At 50.3% G+C, this 18,491-nt stretch overlaps 1 protein-coding gene across 1 annotated transcript in view; it reads left to right on the forward strand.

The window, feature by feature from the left end:
• Nucleotides 1-8,731, forward strand: part of NSDHL (NAD(P) dependent steroid dehydrogenase-like) — a 32,229-nt gene extending 23,498 nt beyond the window's left edge. The window contains exons 5-8 of the mRNA XM_061178353.1: nucleotides 2,445-2,573; nucleotides 5,034-5,176; nucleotides 6,434-6,536; nucleotides 7,356-8,731. Coding sequence (XP_061034336.1) covers nucleotides 2,445-2,573; nucleotides 5,034-5,176; nucleotides 6,434-6,536; nucleotides 7,356-7,688 — 708 coding nt within the window. The 3' untranslated portion in view covers nucleotides 7,689-8,731. The remainder of the gene's footprint in view (nucleotides 1-2,444; nucleotides 2,574-5,033; nucleotides 5,177-6,433; nucleotides 6,537-7,355) is intronic.
• Nucleotides 8,732-18,491: the final 9,760 nt, after the last annotated feature.

Consider the following 18,491-nt stretch of genomic DNA (forward strand, 5'->3'; position numbering starts at 1 on the left):
ACTACAAGCAACTTTATGCCAATAAAATGGACAACCTGGAAGAAATGGACAAATTCTTAGAAAGGTATAACCTTCCAAGACTGAACCAGGAAGAAGCAGAAAATATGAACAGACCAATCACAAGTAATGAAATTGAAACTGTGATTAAAAATCTTCCAACAAACAAAAGTCCAGGACCACATGGTTTCACAGGTGAATTCTATCAAACATTTAGAGAAGAGCTAACACCTATCCTTCTCAAACTCTTCCAAAAAATTGCAGAGGAAGGAACACTCCCAAACTCATTCTGTGAGGCCACCATCACCCTGATACCAAAACCAGACAAAGACACTACAAAAAAAGAAAATTACAGACCAATATCACTGATGAATATAGATGCAAAAATCCTCCACAAAATACTAGCAAACAGAATCCAACAACACATTAAAAGGATCATACACCACGATCAAGTGGGATTTATCCCAGGGATGCAAGGATTCTTCAATATATGCAAATCAATCAATGTGATACACCATATTAACAAATTGAAGAATAAAAACCATAGGATCATCTCAATAGATGCAGAAAAACCTTTTGACAAAATTCAACACCCATTTATGATAAAAACGCTCCAGAAAGTAGGCATAGAGGGAACCTACCTCAACATAATAAAAAAAAAAAAAAAAAAAAAAAAGAGTCATGTACCACAATGTTCATAGCAGCTCTATTTACAATAGCCAGGACATGGAAGCAACCTAAGTGTCCGTCGACAGACGAATGGATAAAGAAGATGTGGCACATATATACAATGGAATATTACTCAGCCATAAAAAAGAAATGAAATTGAGTTATTTGTAGTGAGGTGGATGGACCTAGAGTCTGTCATACAGAGTGAAGTAATTCAGAAAGAGAAAAACAAATACCGTATGCTAACACATATATATGGAATCTAAAAAAAAAAAATGGTAGTGAAGAACCTAGGGGCCGGACAGGAATAAAGATGCAGACGTAGAGAATGGACTTGAGGACATGGGGAGGGGGAAGGGTAAGCTGGGACAAAGTGAGAGAGTGGCATGGACTTATATATACTACCAAATGTAAAATAGATAGCTAGTGGGAAGCAGCCGCATAGCACAGGGAGATCAGCTCGGTGCTTTGTGACCACCTAGAGGGGTGGGATAGGGAGGGTGGGAGGGAGACGCAAGAGGGAAGAGGTATGGGGATATATGTATATGTATAGCTGATTCACTTTGTTATAAAGCAGAAACTAACACACCATTGTAAAGCAATTATACTCCAATAAAGATGTTTTAAAAAATGAAAATATAATATTTTACAAAATTAAAAAAAAGAAAAAGAATTTGTTTGTGTATTCTTAGCCCTTTGCTCGCCCATATACATTTTAGAACCAGCTTGTCGAGTTCCTTGATAAAGCCCGTTGGAAATGTTACTGTAATTGCCTCAAACCTAAAGGTAATTTGGGAGAGAATTGATATCTTTCAAATATTGAGTCTCCGTATCCGTAAATACATACATAATATGTCTATTTATCTCTCTCTTTAATGCCTTTCAATAGAGCTTTATACTTTACTTCATAAAGGTTTTGTACATCTTTTGTTAAATTTATTCCATGTACCTTGCTTTTGGTGGTTGAAATATCTTTCACATTACATTTTCAACTGCTACTGCGTAGGAGCACAGTTAATTTTTGTATATCGATTTTGTACTCAGCAACTTTGCTGAACACTAATATTTTCTGTATATTCGTAGTGCTTTGTATGTAGACATTTGCAACACCTGTAAGTGGCAATAGTTTTGTTCCTTCTTTTCAAATCATTATACTTTGTTGTTTCCCTTATCCTACCATGCTGGCTAGGACTTCCAGGACCATGTTGAATAAAAGTGATAAAGATGTGATTCGAGCTAATGGTGTTCAGTTTAGGATGGGCTGCCCTTAACCAGATAGCTGGAAGCTAGGAACCCTCGTAAGAAAGCAACTGCCTTTCAAATAGCATTTCACCAGTGGGCACGTGCATGTGCCCGTTCGTGTGTGCTGACGAGCCAAGGTTGGGATCGGAATCACCAGGGTCTTTTGCAGACAGGCATCTCCCTCAAAGTCTGTGGGCTATCCTTCCCCCATGGAGAATCACTCCCAGAGTGAGATACCATGAATAATGGAAGTCTGTTCTATCCCTTGGTTGTGATAAGAGGGGGGAAAATGTGAAATTCACTGTTTTAGAGTGTGATACCATAATGTGTCTCAAATCCCCATACCTGCAAAAGATGGTGATCTTTGCATTATTTTAAGAAGGCCTGAAGAGGGAAGGCATCATAGTAAAGAATCTGTATGGGGCGAGGGTTGTGAACACGTGCCATTTGATTCTCTTTCCTACATGACCATCGTGGTGTTTAAACAGCGATCGTTCCTGACTCATGTTTTTAAATCTTCTGTTCTCCTCTGCCAGAAACTCATTTTAACCAGCAGTGCCAGTGTCATCTTTGAGGGTGTCGACATCAAAAATGGAACCGAAGACCTCCCTTATGCCATGAAACCCATTGACTACTACACGGCGACGAAGATCTTACAGGAGAGAGTACGTACCTGAGAACTGGTTGAGTGAGTGACAAACGAGGTCCATGAACGTCTACAGAATTTAGATTCTTAAGAAGAATGTTTATGAACATAGGAAGTTAGTATTCTGAAGCCTAATATGTAAATTGGGAAGTAAAATTTGTGGATGGAATTCAATTTCAAAGATAATAACAGAAAAAATAATACCATAATAGCTTAATGTGGCCAAACGCTACTCTGTGTATTTTACGAGGAGCTGCCTCATTTAAACTTCGCAATGACCCCGTAAGGCAGGTACTGTTATCGTCACCAGGTTACAGAGGAGGACAGTTGGTGCAGAGAGATTCGGAAGCTTCCTGAGGTCGCGCAGCTCTAGAGCCTGCACTCGACATCTATACCATGCAAGTTTACTGAACTGCTCCAGAAATCAGACAATTTATGATGACCCAAAGTGGCAGGCAGAAGTCAGACTAAACACTCAAGTGTGTTTTGATTTGAACACACCTTCCTAGTGGCACTCTTGCACCCCCTGTCCTTTTTTTTTTTTTTTTTAACATCTTTATTGGAGTATAATTGCTTTCCAATGGTGTGTTAGTTTCTGCTTTATAACAAAGTGAATCAGTTATACGTACGTTCCCATATCTCTTGCCTCTTGCATCTCCCTCCCTCCCACCCTCCCTCCTTTTTTTTTAAAGTTAAACAATGGAAGGCTCTTGCTTTATTTTAAGGAAAAGTAATTTTCCACTTGGCAAGCCAGCTTCACCAGGGAGCCCCTGGTTGTAGCAGCAGTCTGGGCCAAGTAACAGAGGCTGTGACAGTAGCCAGCTCCGGGACTAACGTCCAGGAGAATATTACCCTGAGGACACCCAATACTGCAGGCCGTGGATGCTCATCGGCCACAGGCAGCTCACCTTAGCCAGGCAGCTGTGAGTTTGCCTCTCCCAGCTGTTGGCAGCGGGCCACGCCTACTGAGGTTTTCTTTCGCAGCCGGTACGTATGGAACCAGAGCTTAACGCCAAATTGGCCAGAGTCCCCCTGCGCGGCCTGAGTGTCAGCCGCCTCCCATCTGTTTGCTATTACTCCAACTCAGAAAGTCCCAAAAGAGCTCATCTGCCGGGAGACCCAAGGGCTTCCCAGTGCAGCGGATGGAGGCCTAGCCTTTTGCCAGCTCCAGTCCTGGGTCTGCCCGCCTGCTCCTTGGAGCACAGAGAGCCTCACGTAGCTCCCACCTGCTCAGACTTGACCCAAGGAGTGCTAAAGCTTCCACTGGGCCCCGTGCACCCTCCTCCAGGGCTCCTGGGTCTCCCGCCCACTGGGCTCAGGTGCTGCAAGTGGCAGCTGTGCTTCAGACCATCGTCATGTCACTTGCACTGACTCTTGGGCGCTTTGCTGGCAATAAGCTAAGCCTGTAAACGCCTCTGGCAGTAACTGTCCTGGAGCCTCCAGTTGGCGGCAGATGTCAAGCTGCTGTCGGCTTTCAAACGTGCTGACAGATAATAGATGGAGTGTGGTGTTATCTAGGACTCCTGGAGCTTTCTTCTCTTTAGTAACAGAGATGAGCCTCGGCTAGAGGGCATTTGAAGGCTTATTTAGTCATTTCCTCCGTCGCTGTGGGGACCAGGGCCTGGTGGGGAGAGGAGAGGCAGCTCCACCTTCGGGTAACTCCGGTCACTGTGAACGCAGTCAACAAGTAGCTTAAGCTCACTGGACCAAAACGTGAACAAAGATTTTGCCACCGCAGAGTAGAAATCCGAGGTGAGGTGGGCCATCTCGTTTCAGCAGCACACAGCCCTGGCAGTAGTACCATCGTGATCCCCATTTTTAACAACAACCTATCAGATCCTTTGGGAAGTTTTGTTCCCTTTGAGACAAAACTTGTTTCTCTGTACTTGAAGCCCTTAAGTTCTAGCTTGTGCATTAAGCCACACAGAACATGGCTCTGAGGATTCACCCGACATGTTGGTTCATCTGTTTAGCTACTGAGTTGCTGACCTGTTTCTCCCCGACCCTCCACCTTCTCAGCCCCTTCTTCCTGGCCCAGTTGGGTTCATCAGAGTCCCTTCCTAGGAGGTGGTACTCAGTTCTGACCACAACAGCCCAGGACTGGTGGAAACGTACAGTTGGCACATGGAGCTTAAGTCAGGAGCTGGTTTGGTGGCAGCAGCCTTACTGAAGGCCCCCGGCTAACTCATTAACTGGATCTCTCAGATATTTTCCACAAACTGCTGCATTCACGCATTTTAGTGTTTAAACCCAAACCCAGGCCTTTCTGTTGGATTCTACTGGTTTCGACCCAGCTCTCTCCTGTGTTTTCAGATTTGGGTGTTGGAGTGGGGAAAGGGATACAGAAGTAGTCCCGAATTGTAAGTGTCGCTGACGTGGGTCTGCAGCCCAGGGCAGTGGGCGGCGTCCGTGCCCCGTGCGAGGACCTGTCCCCCGGGGAGCATGTCTGCAGCCCACAGGCCCCTCTGCTCTCCCGCAGGCGGTCCTGGGTGCCAACGATCCTGACCGGAATTTCATAACCACAGCCATCCGCCCTCATGGCATTTTTGGCCCAAGGGACCCCCAGTTGGTCCCCATTCTCATCGAGGCGGCCAGGAAAGGCAAGATGAAGTTCATGATCGGGTAAGTTGGCTGCTCTCCTCCTCCCCGCACCCCCCGCCCTGGACACAGTCGGCTCTTTCCTTCCGTGGCCTTCTCTACTGCCCGCTGTTCGTTTCCAGGGGCTGCCACAACAAATGAGGCTTAGAACAACAGAAATGGATTCACTCCCAGTGATGGAGGCCAGGACTCCAAAATCCAGGTGTGCGCAGGGTTGGCCCCCACCGGAGGCTCTGAGGGAGAGTCTGTTCCAGGCCTCTCTCCCAGTCTCATGTGGCTGCCAGCATCCCTTGGCGTCCCTTGGCTCGTAGACCCGTCACTTCAGTCTCTGCCTACATCTTCACATGACGTTCTTTTCTCTGTGTGTCTGTATCCAAACGTCCCTTCTCTTATGAGGACACCAGTCATGGGGTTTAAGGCCCACCCTAGTCTAGTGTGACATCATCTAAACTAATTACATATTCAAAGACCTTATCTCCAGATAAGGTCATAGTCACAAGTTCCAGGGAGACATGGATTGTGGCATGACACGCTTCTGCCCCATGAACCCTCTCAGGTAGGCTGCGAAAATATTTGTGTCCCTGTTTGGAAATTCCGGAAACAGGCTCAGAGGGGAAACAATTGGCCCAGGGTTAAGGGCCAAGCCCTCCGCTCTCCTTGCATCTAGGAAGGCGGGGGAGGTGTTAACATTCCTCCTCTGGGCAAGTGCAGGTGGGAGGGCCGCTGCAGGTGATGAGACTGGGACTGTGTCCCCAGTATACCTTTCCTTCCCCCCTCCCTCCCTTCCTCCCTCCCTCCCTCCCTCCCTCCCTTCCTTTCTTCCTTCCTTCTCTTTTCTCCCTTTCTTTCCCCCTTTATCCCTGTGCCTTGCCACTTTGCCTCCCTGCCTTTCACTTGGCTTCCCTGCTGTGGGATTAGAAAGAGATAGTAGAAAACTCTGAGGCCAGAGCAAGGCATTAGCCCAGAGTGCCCTGGAGGGAGTTCAGAGCTGCTGCCCTAATTAGAGCCCAGAGCAGACAATACCAGTGTTGGCCACACTGGGATGGGGCACGCAGGGCATGGGACTTGCAGATTCATTGGTGGGCCCTTAAATATCCCACTGGCCTTGAGGGCCTAGGAGCCCTGGCCTCCTGCACATCTTCAACTGTTATGGATGCCCAGGTGTGCCAGGGGCCGGCATTGCCAAGGCGGGTCCTGGCCCTGGGTCCATGTGCAGGGGCTCTACCAGGTGTGCAGCTATGTGCTCCTGGTGCAGGGAACCCATTCCTTGTGCACCTGCAGGAACGGGGAGAACTTGGTGGACTTCACCTTCGTGGAGAACGTGGTCCACGGACACATCCTGGCTGCAGAGCACCTCTCCAGAGACACAGCCTTGGGTGGGAAGGTAAGGCACCTGCTTCTACCTGCTCGGCAGCAGCCGGCCCACCCTTTCCTGCCCCTGTGTGTCCGCCTGCCTTCACAATTCTCCTCCCAGTGATCGGACCCACTGGCAAATGGCTTCTGTGACGCTGCATCCTGGCAAACCTGCTTTAGGATCCCACTGGGCCACGGTTGCGCCCCTCTGGTAGGGTGAGGTCAGCTCTCACGCAGAGATGAGAGAGCACACGCGGGCTCGTTTCACTCCCACTCCTAGGGCCCCCGTCTTCTTTGTTTCTCACTCCTACCTTTGGAATCCCCCGTATTTGGGCCTCATTTTTTTCTCCTGGACCTCTGCCATTTTCCCACTCCTGTAACTCTCAGTGTGGCGGGGGTATGGTGGGTATGGCTTTTAGTTTACGCCAAAGACAGCACATTTCAGAAATGTCATATGACCCGTTCGTTGCATCTGAAGATAAGATGATTTACTGCATTTACCATGATTAACACAATTATTAAATTAACAAATGTACCTTCCCAAGTGCAATCTAAGCTTCGCTTGAAATCCTGTCATCGCCTGAAAGCTGCCTGCAGCTGCAAATCAAAAAGGCCTGTCAGCCACTGGCTCATATTTGCAGATTGGAGGACCACGTGAAATGCTGCGATCTGTGTAGGCTTAATAACTGCCTCACTTTTGAGCTGCCTTGCAAAGGAACTGGGGCGGGCAGGCAGGGAGTGGCCACTGGTTTCTCAAAATATTGGTCCTGGCTGAGCTCCAAGCTCCAAGCATGGCCTGCTGCCCCATCCTGCTGGGGAGCAGTTCCTAACTTCTCCTTCCCCCCTGCAGGCTTTTCACATCACCAACGATGAGCCCATCGCTTTTTGGACTTTCCTGTCCCGCATCCTGACAGGCCTCAATTACGAGGCCCCCAAGTACCACATCCCCTACTGGGTGGCCTACTACCTGGCCCTCCTGGTGTCCCTCCTGGTGACAGTAATTAGTCCCATAATCCAGCTTCAGCCCACTTTCACACCCATGCGGGTCGCGCTGGCTGGCACATTCCACTACTACAGCTGTGAGAAAGCCAAAAAGGTCATGGGCTACCGGCCACTGGTCAGCATGGATGACGCCGTGGACAGGACTGTGCGGAGCTTTCACCACCTGCGGAAGGTCGAGTGAGGCGGCCTGGAGCCCGGGCCCTTCCATGCGTTCCCCAGCCGATGACTCTCTCCTTCCAGTGAGTTTCGTTCTCCTCCGGCCGGTTCTATGAGAGCACACCCACCCTTCTGTGACTCCGAGGGTGGCGAAATCAGCAGACGTTTCTTCGTTTCTTCGTAGGACTGGATTTGGATTTCTTAAAATAGGGCAGCTTCCTAGTCTACTGTTCTGTATTCTCTCCCTCTCCCCCACCCGCTTCCTCCTGGGTTCCTTATTCCAGTGGCCTTGTAAACAATCAAAGAAGCCGTAGGGAAGAAACAAGCCATTTGCTGATTGAGGAGGGGGTCCTAGACTTATTTCCATGCAGACTTTTCAAGGAGCCACAGGTGACAGACACCCTAGAGAAAAGCAGACGTTACAAACACATGGTGAGGCGTCAAGTGTACATTTTAAATAGACCCAGAGTTTAGAGCAAAAACTTTTAAAAAGCTTGAATAACTGTAAACCCCCCAAATCCCTGGGGAGAAAAGCTACCGGTTGTTCATCTCCTTACGTGCTCCCAAGTTCTCTCTCAGGTACAGCTGGTGTGCCTGCCTGCAGTATTTTTTCATACAACATTCTTTCATGGACACCTTTCTCTCTATGCACAGAGCCCTGTGTCCTTTTAATGGCAAGGTGGTGGTCTGCCCGAGTGGCATGCCGTTTCAAGCTGTTTAGCACGTCTCCTAACATGGGACATTGGGCAGGTTGACAGTAAGCCATGGAAAAGGTCAGAGAGAAGAGTGCCTCCTTTATCTGCTTGGAGTTTGGGCAGAAACAGCACGAGATGATGCAGAAAGGGCTACTTCCCTGCAGCTCATGCGCATAGAACCCTTCAGGCCAGTTTCCGACAGTCAGCACATACAGTGATTCAGCGTTCTTTATTTGCTGATGTTCTGCTTACAGAATCTGGTTTCTTCTCAGACTCATTGAAATGTAACCTTAAAGACTTCTGTTTGCTTCTCTGCCTTTGTGCAAGGGTGGGGAGACAGCTGGGGAGACTGGAATAAAGTGAAGGTATTGTACATGCTGTGCAGTTTGTGTGATATGAACTTGACCCCCACCTGGGGGGAAACTGAGCTACTGGGGTGGGGGTGGGGGACACAAACAGAAATAAAACAGGGTTTTTGCCCCTAAGGCAGTTAGAACAGAGGAGTTAAGATACGTTCACAGGCCCCTATAATAGCAGGTAGGAAATGATAGACACACTCGAGACGAGGTGGTGTAAGTTCAGAGGAAGGATACGTGGCTTCCAGCCAAGGCCTTGAAGGATGGATAAAGAGTAAGTAGGTGCAGGCCCCTAGATGGCGTTTCAAGGTAAAAGGTAAGGTTCGCAGGCATTGGCTTGTCATAGTTTCATTAGCAATGTGTTGTCTCTCAGATTCAATGAAGTACAGAAATGTCCAGCTGGCCTTGGAGGTTGGTTGAGCTGAACTTTATCTTGTAGGCCTGGGAAACCATTGACAGTTCCAGCAATGGGGAGCAAAAACCCACAAAGTCATCCCAGCCACCCTATGTGGAGCCTGAGAGACCAGATAGGAAGTGACAAAACTCTGAGCAATGATGCAGCTGCCCATGGAATTAGAAAGAGAGCCTTAGTGGAAGGACCTGGAAAGGAGTCAGGATTCCTCTGGGGAGTGAGAGGGAGGAGGAGGCCAGGGCATTGAAGGGAAGACTCCGCTTTTGGAGCTACCGGAAGGAGGGTCTCAGGCCGGGAAGACTGAAGCTGGCGGGTCTCGCTGAGGAGCACCGAGGACCAAAATGCTCTCGGCCCCCCACCTGTTTGAAGAAAGTGTGACAGCCAGGAAAGCATAGACTCTGCACAGCCCTGGGAAGTTGTTAGACACTGGCGCCCCACCGCAGACCTGAACTGAGACTTGGAGGGCAGGCCTGGCACTCTGTTTCACAAGCCCCCCCAGTGGTTCAGAACAACTGAAGTGGTCTCGCACCAGGTCACTGAGTACAGCTAGAACCTCGCGTCAGCCCCCGTAAGACTGAGCTTGCCCGGACCCCTGGACCACCGCCTTCCCTCCACTTTCCCACCGTGTCCCTTTCCTGCCGACCAGAGCCTTGCGGTGCACGCCCCTAAAATGACACGCTGGATAACCGACCCCTGTGCAGCATCAGGCCTGAGGGACGGCCGTTGTCTTCCAGCTTGGGGACAGCTACCAGCCCAGGCCCGGTTCTGCATGTTCACTGGGGAGCTCTCTTGTTTCAGGCCCTCTCGCCTCCCCATCCATGCTGACCTAGTTCCACACATGGCCCCGTGCGCACCTGGGTCAGGTGTACTGGGACGGCTGAGCTGATCTGTCTGTCCCATCCAATGCAGACTCTACGCCCGTACAGGTGTCCTTCCTAAAACACAACTAGATCCTGCCTCTCCTCTGCCGAAAACACTTCAGCGGGTCCACCTTGCCAGCTTCTTCCCCTGGGCTTCCCACCTGCTGTGCTCCAGGCAGACTTCTCCGGCCCTGTCATCCATCCCCTTGCCCAGGTTGCCCCCGCCACCTGCAGTGTCCTCTCCCCCATATGGCCCCGAGTCCAGAATGGCCAGCTCCCTTTCCCCCACCGCCTACCCTGAGCCTCCCGACTGGAAACCAGCTCTTTCCTCTGGGCTCCCAGCCCGAGGCTCTCGACCTTTACGTCGTTTACTGTACTCCCTCTGTGTGCTTTCTCCTACCCACACCAGGCAGGAGCTCCTTGGAGGCAGAGGCAGCCAGTGTCCCCACAGCACAAAGGGGAGGTCAGGAAGCATGGGTAAGCACCTGCCTGGCCTAGAATCCTAGAGTGACAGCTGCAAGCAGAGGAAACAGTCCAAGGAATGGGGAACAGCAGCCAGCGGGCCTAGTTGGAGCAGAGGTTCCAGGCCTGGCACTCGTGTGTGGACTCGGGAGGTCTGTGAACCCCGTAAATTGGACATGGCCTTTGGGGCATCTGTGAGTGTGTGTCTTTTGGCAGGAGAGGCACAGCGCTGTCATCAGCTTTTCACAGATGACTGTGGCCCAACACAAAATTCGAGCCAGTGGGCTGGGGGCCAGCAGCTGCAGAGAAGCCTGCCCTGGATGGAGGGTCCAAGAGAGACAAGCCGAGGGGGCAGAGCCCAGACTGGGGCTCCCAGGCATCATGGGCATCCCCGTCTGCGTGTGTTCCTGGGACAGGGGTTGCCTGTGGCCAGCTGTTCCATCTGTGGGGCCCATGACTCCGCACCAGGGAAGCACTGGAACCAAGGCAGAGGCTGGCTCAGCAGACAGGACAGGAATGGTTGAGGCCTTTGGCCACAGCCCTCTAAGCTCTGGCGTGCATTTCTCCCCACTGACAAGGAGCTCTAGGCTTCCTCTCTACTTGCTGGGTGAGACAGCCTTGGTGCTAGCAAGTTCTCCCTTCTACTGAACTGAAATGCCTCTCGATGTGACTTCGCTCGCCTTCCCTCCCTCCGCGCAACCCCAGCAAGTTAGCCTCTAAGCTCCTTGCGTCTCCTCTGCACAGCTGGGCCCGCGTCCTCTTCTTTCAAACCTCACCTGCAGCATCATTTCCTCCTCGCAGCTTTCCCCCATGAGGAGCCCTCTCTTCTGGCTTCCTACAAATCCTGGCCCGCATTGCCGTCTGAGCACTTCCTCAATCATACAGTAATCACTGGCTCAGCTGCCCAGATCTCCTATGAGCCGCTGCACTGCTCGAGGGCCAGGGGCTTTTGATTCATTTCTCTGTCCCTGGAGTCCTGCGTAGTGCTTACTCCCGAGAAGGGGATCAGTAAGTGTCACCAGACTGGAAGGGCATTGAGAGGAGAAAGCCAGTAACACCCACACTGACCAGCTGGGGGAGCCCCAGAGAGAAGCAGCCACAGCCAAGGGCACTCAGGCACTGAGCACAGCCAGGGCTGGACCATGGGCTCCCGATTCCCCAGGCCAGTGCACCCCATGTTACCATCTAGATTCAGGCAGCTTAACGCACCACCAAGGGACACAGGCTCTCATCTGAGGCTTTCCAAAGTGAAGGACTCAAAGGGCACAAATAGATATTTAGGAATGGAGAGAAAGAAAAGAGGCATATTGGGAGACACTAGAACCTTCCATCACCAGCATTCACCTCTCTCCATAAGCACTACCTAGTTGTCGATCTCGGAAGACTCCAAATTATGGCGGACACAAATTAGACTTCCCTTTGTTGGGTCTGCTTCGCACCCACTCAGCCCCAGGAGTTTTGTTCACATTAGCTGCTTCAGCCCACAGAACTTTCTAGAGTGACCTGGGTAAGGGAGAAAAGGAGGGAAAAGGGTCCCTCCTTTTGTCCTCTACTGCAGCCTGTCTCCCAACTAACTCTTGCAATTTGCCTTGTCTAGCAGGTTCTAGGAGACACAGGCGCCATTGGCTGTGGCGGGGGAAGTCGGGGACCATCAATGCAGAAAATATTAACTGACCACCTGCTAAGTCCAAAGGGATATGGAAGTGACCAAGATAGAGCCCTTACTCTCAGTGCGTCCCACAGAGAAAGTAACAACTCAAGTGCTCCTTGCCTCAAGAGCAGAGGTCTGCAAACTGTGAAGTCAGGGTCACATCCTGCTTGTTGCCTGGTTTGGTCAGTATAGTTTTATTGGCACACAGCCACGTCCATTCTTTTACATATTGTCAATGGCTGTGTTTGTGCTACCACGGCAGAGTTGACCAGCTATGACAGAGATCATGTGACCCACAAGCCTAAAATAGTTCGTCTTTACAGAAAAAGTTTGCCAGCCTCTGCTTAAGAGTGACCAATACGCCAACAGGCAAATGAAAAGCTGCTCAACATCACTGATCGTTAGGGAAATGCACATCAAAATCACAATGAGATATCACCTCACACCCATTAGGATGGCTACTATCAAAAAAACAAAACAAAACAAAGCAAAATAGAATGAGACCGATTTGGCCAACTTGAGGAAGAATAGCATTCCACCTTCCAGGCTAAGGGAACCACCGTGGGCTCTGGCTAGAAATGGTAGGACATGAGGTTGCAGGGGTCAAGGAGCTTTGACTTTCTTGCCCCCTGGAGAGTGACATGGAGCTCACGGTCTGGTGAGGGAGGAAGAGGTAGTTATTAATGACAGAATCACAATTCATTACAACTGGGCTCAGTGGTCACAGAGAAGCTGCAGCCTGAGGCAGCAAGCATTGTCCATCAGTGGTACTCTTGTACCCAAGGCAGATTTCCATGTCCTGCTCATGCAACTCGAATCCTTCCTTCATCTTCCCCTCCGTATTCTTCTTTGATGGTCGTCTTCTCAAGGGCAGATTTTCTTTGACTTTAAAGAACCCTCCAGCTCCTGACCCAGATGATGCTAGTCACACCAATGACACTCCAGATGTGTTAAATGATTTTGATAGGAGGGGGCTGGAGAAAAGGCCAAAGAGGAATGCAGAGCAAGATGACAGGAGCAGGGTCTTGGGGAGGAGGGCAGAGGGCTAGCTTTTGTTCAGCACCTCCTCAGCCAGCACATTCCCAAATACACGGATGAACAGACACACGGGTCAGTGTTCTCTCCTTTGATCCTCACAACAATCCTGTTTATTCTGACCCCCACTTTGTACAGGGAAACCCAAAGCCTTGGGCGGGGGAGAGGGGTTTTCTCAAGACACACAGCTGATGGAGTCACAGTTGTGCCTTAACCCCAGGCTGGCTGCCCTCTGGCCCAACATTCTTTTCCCCAAGGGCTTTCCACTCTCCCAGGATAATCCTGAGTGGCCTGAGCCCCTAACCGCTGCACTGGATGGGAATACTAGATGTATGAGTTTCCTGTGGCTGCTGTAACAAATTACCGCAAACTTAGTGGCTTAAAACAATGGAAACTTATTCTCTTACAGTTCTAGAAGTCAGAAGTTCAAAATCAGTTACACTGACAGAAAGTCAAAAAGTGTCAACAGGGTGGTTGCTTTTGGAGGCTCTGGGGGGAAAATCCATTTTCTTGCCTATTTCACTCCAGTCTCTGTTTCCATTGCCACATCTCCTTCTCCTCAAGATGTAGACATCTTTGGGAGCCATTAATCAACCTACCACAGTGGCTAATGAGGTACGTGGGATCTAGAAAGGGATTCCTCTGGGCTGGTGGTCAGTGGGGTAGGAGTGTCCTGGTCCTCTAAGATTCATCTGGCAAAACCAGTCAAGCATGAGGTTCTGTCTGAACCCAAGTGCAAGGCAGTGAGACAACTAGCTTAGGTGGTGGCCAGGTAGAGTTGCAACACTATGGGTAGATGCACACAGAGGGTGCTGAGCAGGCCATGAGGCATGGGAGGTACTGGGGCCCAGGTACGTGGCAGGCCTCCAGCTGGAAGAGGGGGCCAAAGGGCAGACAAGTCCTGATAGGCTCAACAGCCATGAATCCAGTGTGGGGCAGCTCCTGCAGAGCTGGCTGGAAGAGACGAGGCCCTGGGTAAAGCGCCAAAGGGCTGCCTACCTAATGGTCTAACCTGCCTCTGCTGGGCCAAGGGCTTTGAGCAAACTGCTACATCCCTGGAGCCCTGTCTGCCAAATATTATTCAGATCATTCACTGGGCTAGTTTGGCACAAGTGATGATTGTAAAACCTGTACAGAGGTCACTAATAGGATGGCACTGGCTTAGAAGGTGCTGAGAAATGTGGGTGGATCTGTAGGGTGGGTTCAGAAAGGCCTGAGAATCCAGTGGCCCAGGTGAGCAAGTGTTTGCTCCAGCACTGCCTCCAGGCCCGGGCCCAGGGCCTCTGATCCTGGACTGGGCCTTGGGTCCCAGTAGGGGAGGGACTGGGATTTGGACATGCCCTTTGTGCCCTGTCTGGGGCTGGGATTAGCATTCAGGGGAATGAAGCTCAGAGGCTAAGCTAAGGCCAACCAGCCAAAGGCCATCTAGCCATAGCCAACTAAAGGGGCTCTCAATGTGGGCCCATGTGGTGCTGACACCAAACCTGTAGAGACTGGGCCCTGCAAGAGAGGCAGGGACAAGACCCAAGGCTCGACAGCACTGCAGGCTGTTCAGGAGAGGGTGCCCCATGCCACTGCAGCGCCAAGGGCTCCAGAGGTCCCTGTCCTGTTAACATGACTGTCTGATTGCTCAATTTTCCAAACCAGTTCTGGCTCAGACCACTGGATGTTGAGAGGCTGATTTCGGTGTGGAGGGGCCCAAGGTAACCTTTGACATCTATGGCTGGGGGGTTCCACGCGCACTCTGCTCAGGAGCTTTAGAGGGAGACCCGTGGTAGCATGTAAGGGCCTCTCTCTGGAATGCCTCCTGTCCCCTTTGCCTGGGCTGGCAGCCTGGCTGGTTGAAGGTCCCGCTGTGCCCTCCCCCAAGCTCCCACTGTGCCTGCCTCCTCTACCACTGGCACTAGCCCAAGATTCCTGGCTCTTATACCCTCTAGAATAAGGAGTCCTCCAAGACAGGACCCACTCAGAACCTCCCTGTGACCCTTGAATTGCCAGTACAGGCATTGGCACCCTGGAGCCTACCTCTCCCCACCTCAGCATGAGTGCTCCACAGAGCTGAGCTAAATGGAATTGAAGAGAAGGCCGAAGCTGCCTTGGGGGTTAGCTACAGGAGGCCTCTGCTGTAGTAGGCCACTGGCATGAAAGCCCAGCAATACAGTAATGAGAAAGTAGTAATTACCCAGGGCTGAAGGAATTCTCCAGGACCCAAGTTCCATGAGTCCAAGTTGGCCTAAGACTGCCTGGGAACAGCCAGGCTCTGCCTAGCAGTCTTCAGGGGCCAGAGTCCAGCACCCAGTCGGCTGAGCTTCCTCCTCTAGGGTCTGGAACTGAGTGAGGGCACCTAGGTCAGCCCCTACATTGCTCAGATAAGGGGCCAAGACTCAGGGAGGGCTGAGATTAGTCTAAGAAGAAAAGCCTGTTCATGAAAGAATAGCTATTACAATGATAATCCCGTCCTAGAGTCTTCTGTCCAGCTCCTTTTAGAAGTCTGTGCTGAGGAAAGTAGGGAGGGAAAGTCACAGGAATAAAGCTCTCACTGGCCACTGGAGACCAGATGGGCACTGTTACCAGTTGCCTCGTGTTCCTCCAAAAGGCACGCTGAAGCCCTAACCCCCAGTACCTGTGAACGTGACGTGATATGGAAATGGGGTCTTAGTAGGCATAAGCAAGTTGAGACGAGGGCATTCAGGGGGACCCTAATGCGATAAGATGATGTCCTAATGAGGAGAGGAAAGAGAGACACAGATGGCCATGTGGAGACAGAGGCAGAGGTGGGAGTGATGCGGCCACAAGCCAAGGAAAGCCTAGGGCCACCAGAAGCTGGAAGAGGCAGGAAGTATTTTCTCCTAGAGGTTTCTGAAGGAGCACGGCCCTGCACATACCTTGATTTCAGATTTCTGGCCTCCGGAACTTTGAGAAGGTAAATGTCTGTTGTTTAAAGCTCCCCCGCACCCTGCCCTGTGTATGGCACTTTACTGTGGCAGCCCCAGGACACTCCTATACGCGCTTTGACGCTTATCTCCTAGTGGCCTCACAGCAAGTGAGGGACAGAAGCCTTGCTCATCGTGAATAAACAGCGCTCCTCGGCTTCAAAGCACTCCGGACATACTAATTAACTCTCGGCTAATTTGGATGAAATAATGTGAAGCTCTAATGACATCATCTCCATTCTGTGCCCAGATCTAGCCACAAGTGAAGTCTGGTGACTGCTGGGCTGTGAGCTTCATCTTGTGGTAACATGTTGTGCCTTTCACAACCATCCCTGGAACAGCAGCCTGGGAGGCCCCTCTACCCCTCAGCTCCAGGGGCTTCAGAAAACGGCCAGCTGTGGGCACTCTTGGTCAATCAAGCACATGGGACCCAGATGGTTTCTGTGATTAAACGTGTGTGTGTGTGTGTGTGTGTGTGAGAGAGAGAGAGAGAGCGAGAGAGAGAGAGAGAGAGAAAGAACCACACAACCCTGCACTGTTCCACATCACTGAAATGGTCTTACTGGAGGTTCTAAACAACAGCCTACAAAAACTCAGGTGTCCCTTCAAGTATTCCACCACAGGATGGCCCTCTGTTGTTCTGCGACCCTCAGGGTCTGGGCACCCCCTGCCTTGTAGAACCAAAGAGAAGAATCCCTCCACCCTTTATGTTCAGGACCTCAGCGGGCGATCAGTACTTGAGCTGGGCAAGTAGCTGCTTGCAAGGCCTGGAGGCAGGAGCCTGCCCCGAGTCAGTGGGGAGAAACTCAGACCAAGGCCCGCTGGGCATGGCAGGGAGGGGCAGGGCTGGGGCTGTCCCCGCAGCACTGGGGGCCCCAATAGATTAGACAGTGGACACGCCACTGATTAACCTGGAGGAGGGAAGCAGCCCTGGCCCAGGTCTCCCTGACTCCACACAGGCTCCCCTTTGTCCCCCACCCAACAACCAGGGGCTCCTGCCAATCCCCACCAAACACTAGGCAAAGGCTTCCTGCTGCCCTCACAGGTGTGTCCCAGTGGGTGCCCTGGGACACCATCGGTGGTAAAAAACCATCGTTGTCCAATAACAAAGGAAGGAAGGCCATCCCTGCCCAATTCTCTTCCAATCCTTCAGATTATTTTTTTTAAAAAACAAAAACTCTTGTTTTTTTTACTTTGTGTTTTTTTACTTTGTACTGAAGCAAAACAGACACTAAAAAGAATATGCATATCATACGTAAGTGTGCAGCTTGATGTCAGCTCACAAAGAGGACACTATCTGTACGAAAGCACCCAGATCAAGAAACAGAATATTACCAGCACCCCACAAGTCCATTTGCCAGGTCCCCTCCCTGAGGGGAACCACTCTCTTGATATCTAGTAGCAGACATTAGGTTTGCCCATTTTTATGTTTTACATAAATGAGACCACACAGTATGTGCTCTTACATGTCTGGCTTCTCTCACTCAACGTTATGTCTGAGAGCCTCATCCATACGTTTGTAGTTCTGTGGAAATGCTCTGATGGACATTGGGTTGCTTTTGACTATTATAAATAATGCTGCTATGGATATTCCTCGTGTGTGCCTTTTGTTGCACATATATATGCAGTTGTGTTGAATGTATACTGTGTTAGTCTACTCAGGCTGCCGTGACAAAGTACTACAAGCTGAGTGGCTTAAATAACAGAAATTTATTTCCTCCCAGTTCTGGAGACTAGAAGTCTGAGATCAAGGTGTGGACAGGGCTGGTTCCTCCTGAGGCCTCTTTCCTTGGCATTTAGACAGCTGTCTTCTCCTTGTGTCCTCATATGGTCTTCCCTCCCTGTGTGTCTGGGTCCTCATTTCCTCTTCTTATAAGAAGTCATATTGGACTAGGGCCCTCCCTAATGACCTCATTTTTACTTAATTACCTCTGTAAAGACCCTGTCTCCAAATACTACAGTCACATTCTGAGGTATGGTGAGTGAAAACGTCAAGATAGGAATTTGGGAGGAACACTATTCAACCCATAACACTTGAGAGTGGTTGGGATATACTTTTACCTCCTCTTTCCCTGGCCCCCACTCCCAGCTTCTATAACAGTCAGAGAACATGCATATTCAACTTTAGTAGACAAGGTCAAACAGTCTTTTAAAGTTCTTGTACCCATTTACCCTCCCTCCAGCCACGCATGAGTGTTCTAGTTGCCCTCACATCCTTGCTAACACTTGGTATCCTCTGTCTTTTTTAATTTTAGATCTCATGGTTTTAATTTGCATTTCCTGCGAACGAATGAGACTGACCACCTTTCCATATGTTGAACCATTTGGTTAGGCTCTTTGGTGAAATACCTGTTCAGATCTTTTACCCGCTCTCCTATTGGGTTGTCTGTCTTTCTTGTTGATTTATAGTAGTTATTTGTTTAA

The sequence above is a fragment of the Eubalaena glacialis genome, chromosome X, assembly GCF_028564815.1.
Source record: "Eubalaena glacialis isolate mEubGla1 chromosome X, mEubGla1.1.hap2.+ XY, whole genome shotgun sequence".
Classification (NCBI taxonomy): Eukaryota; Metazoa; Chordata; class Mammalia; order Artiodactyla; family Balaenidae; genus Eubalaena; species Eubalaena glacialis.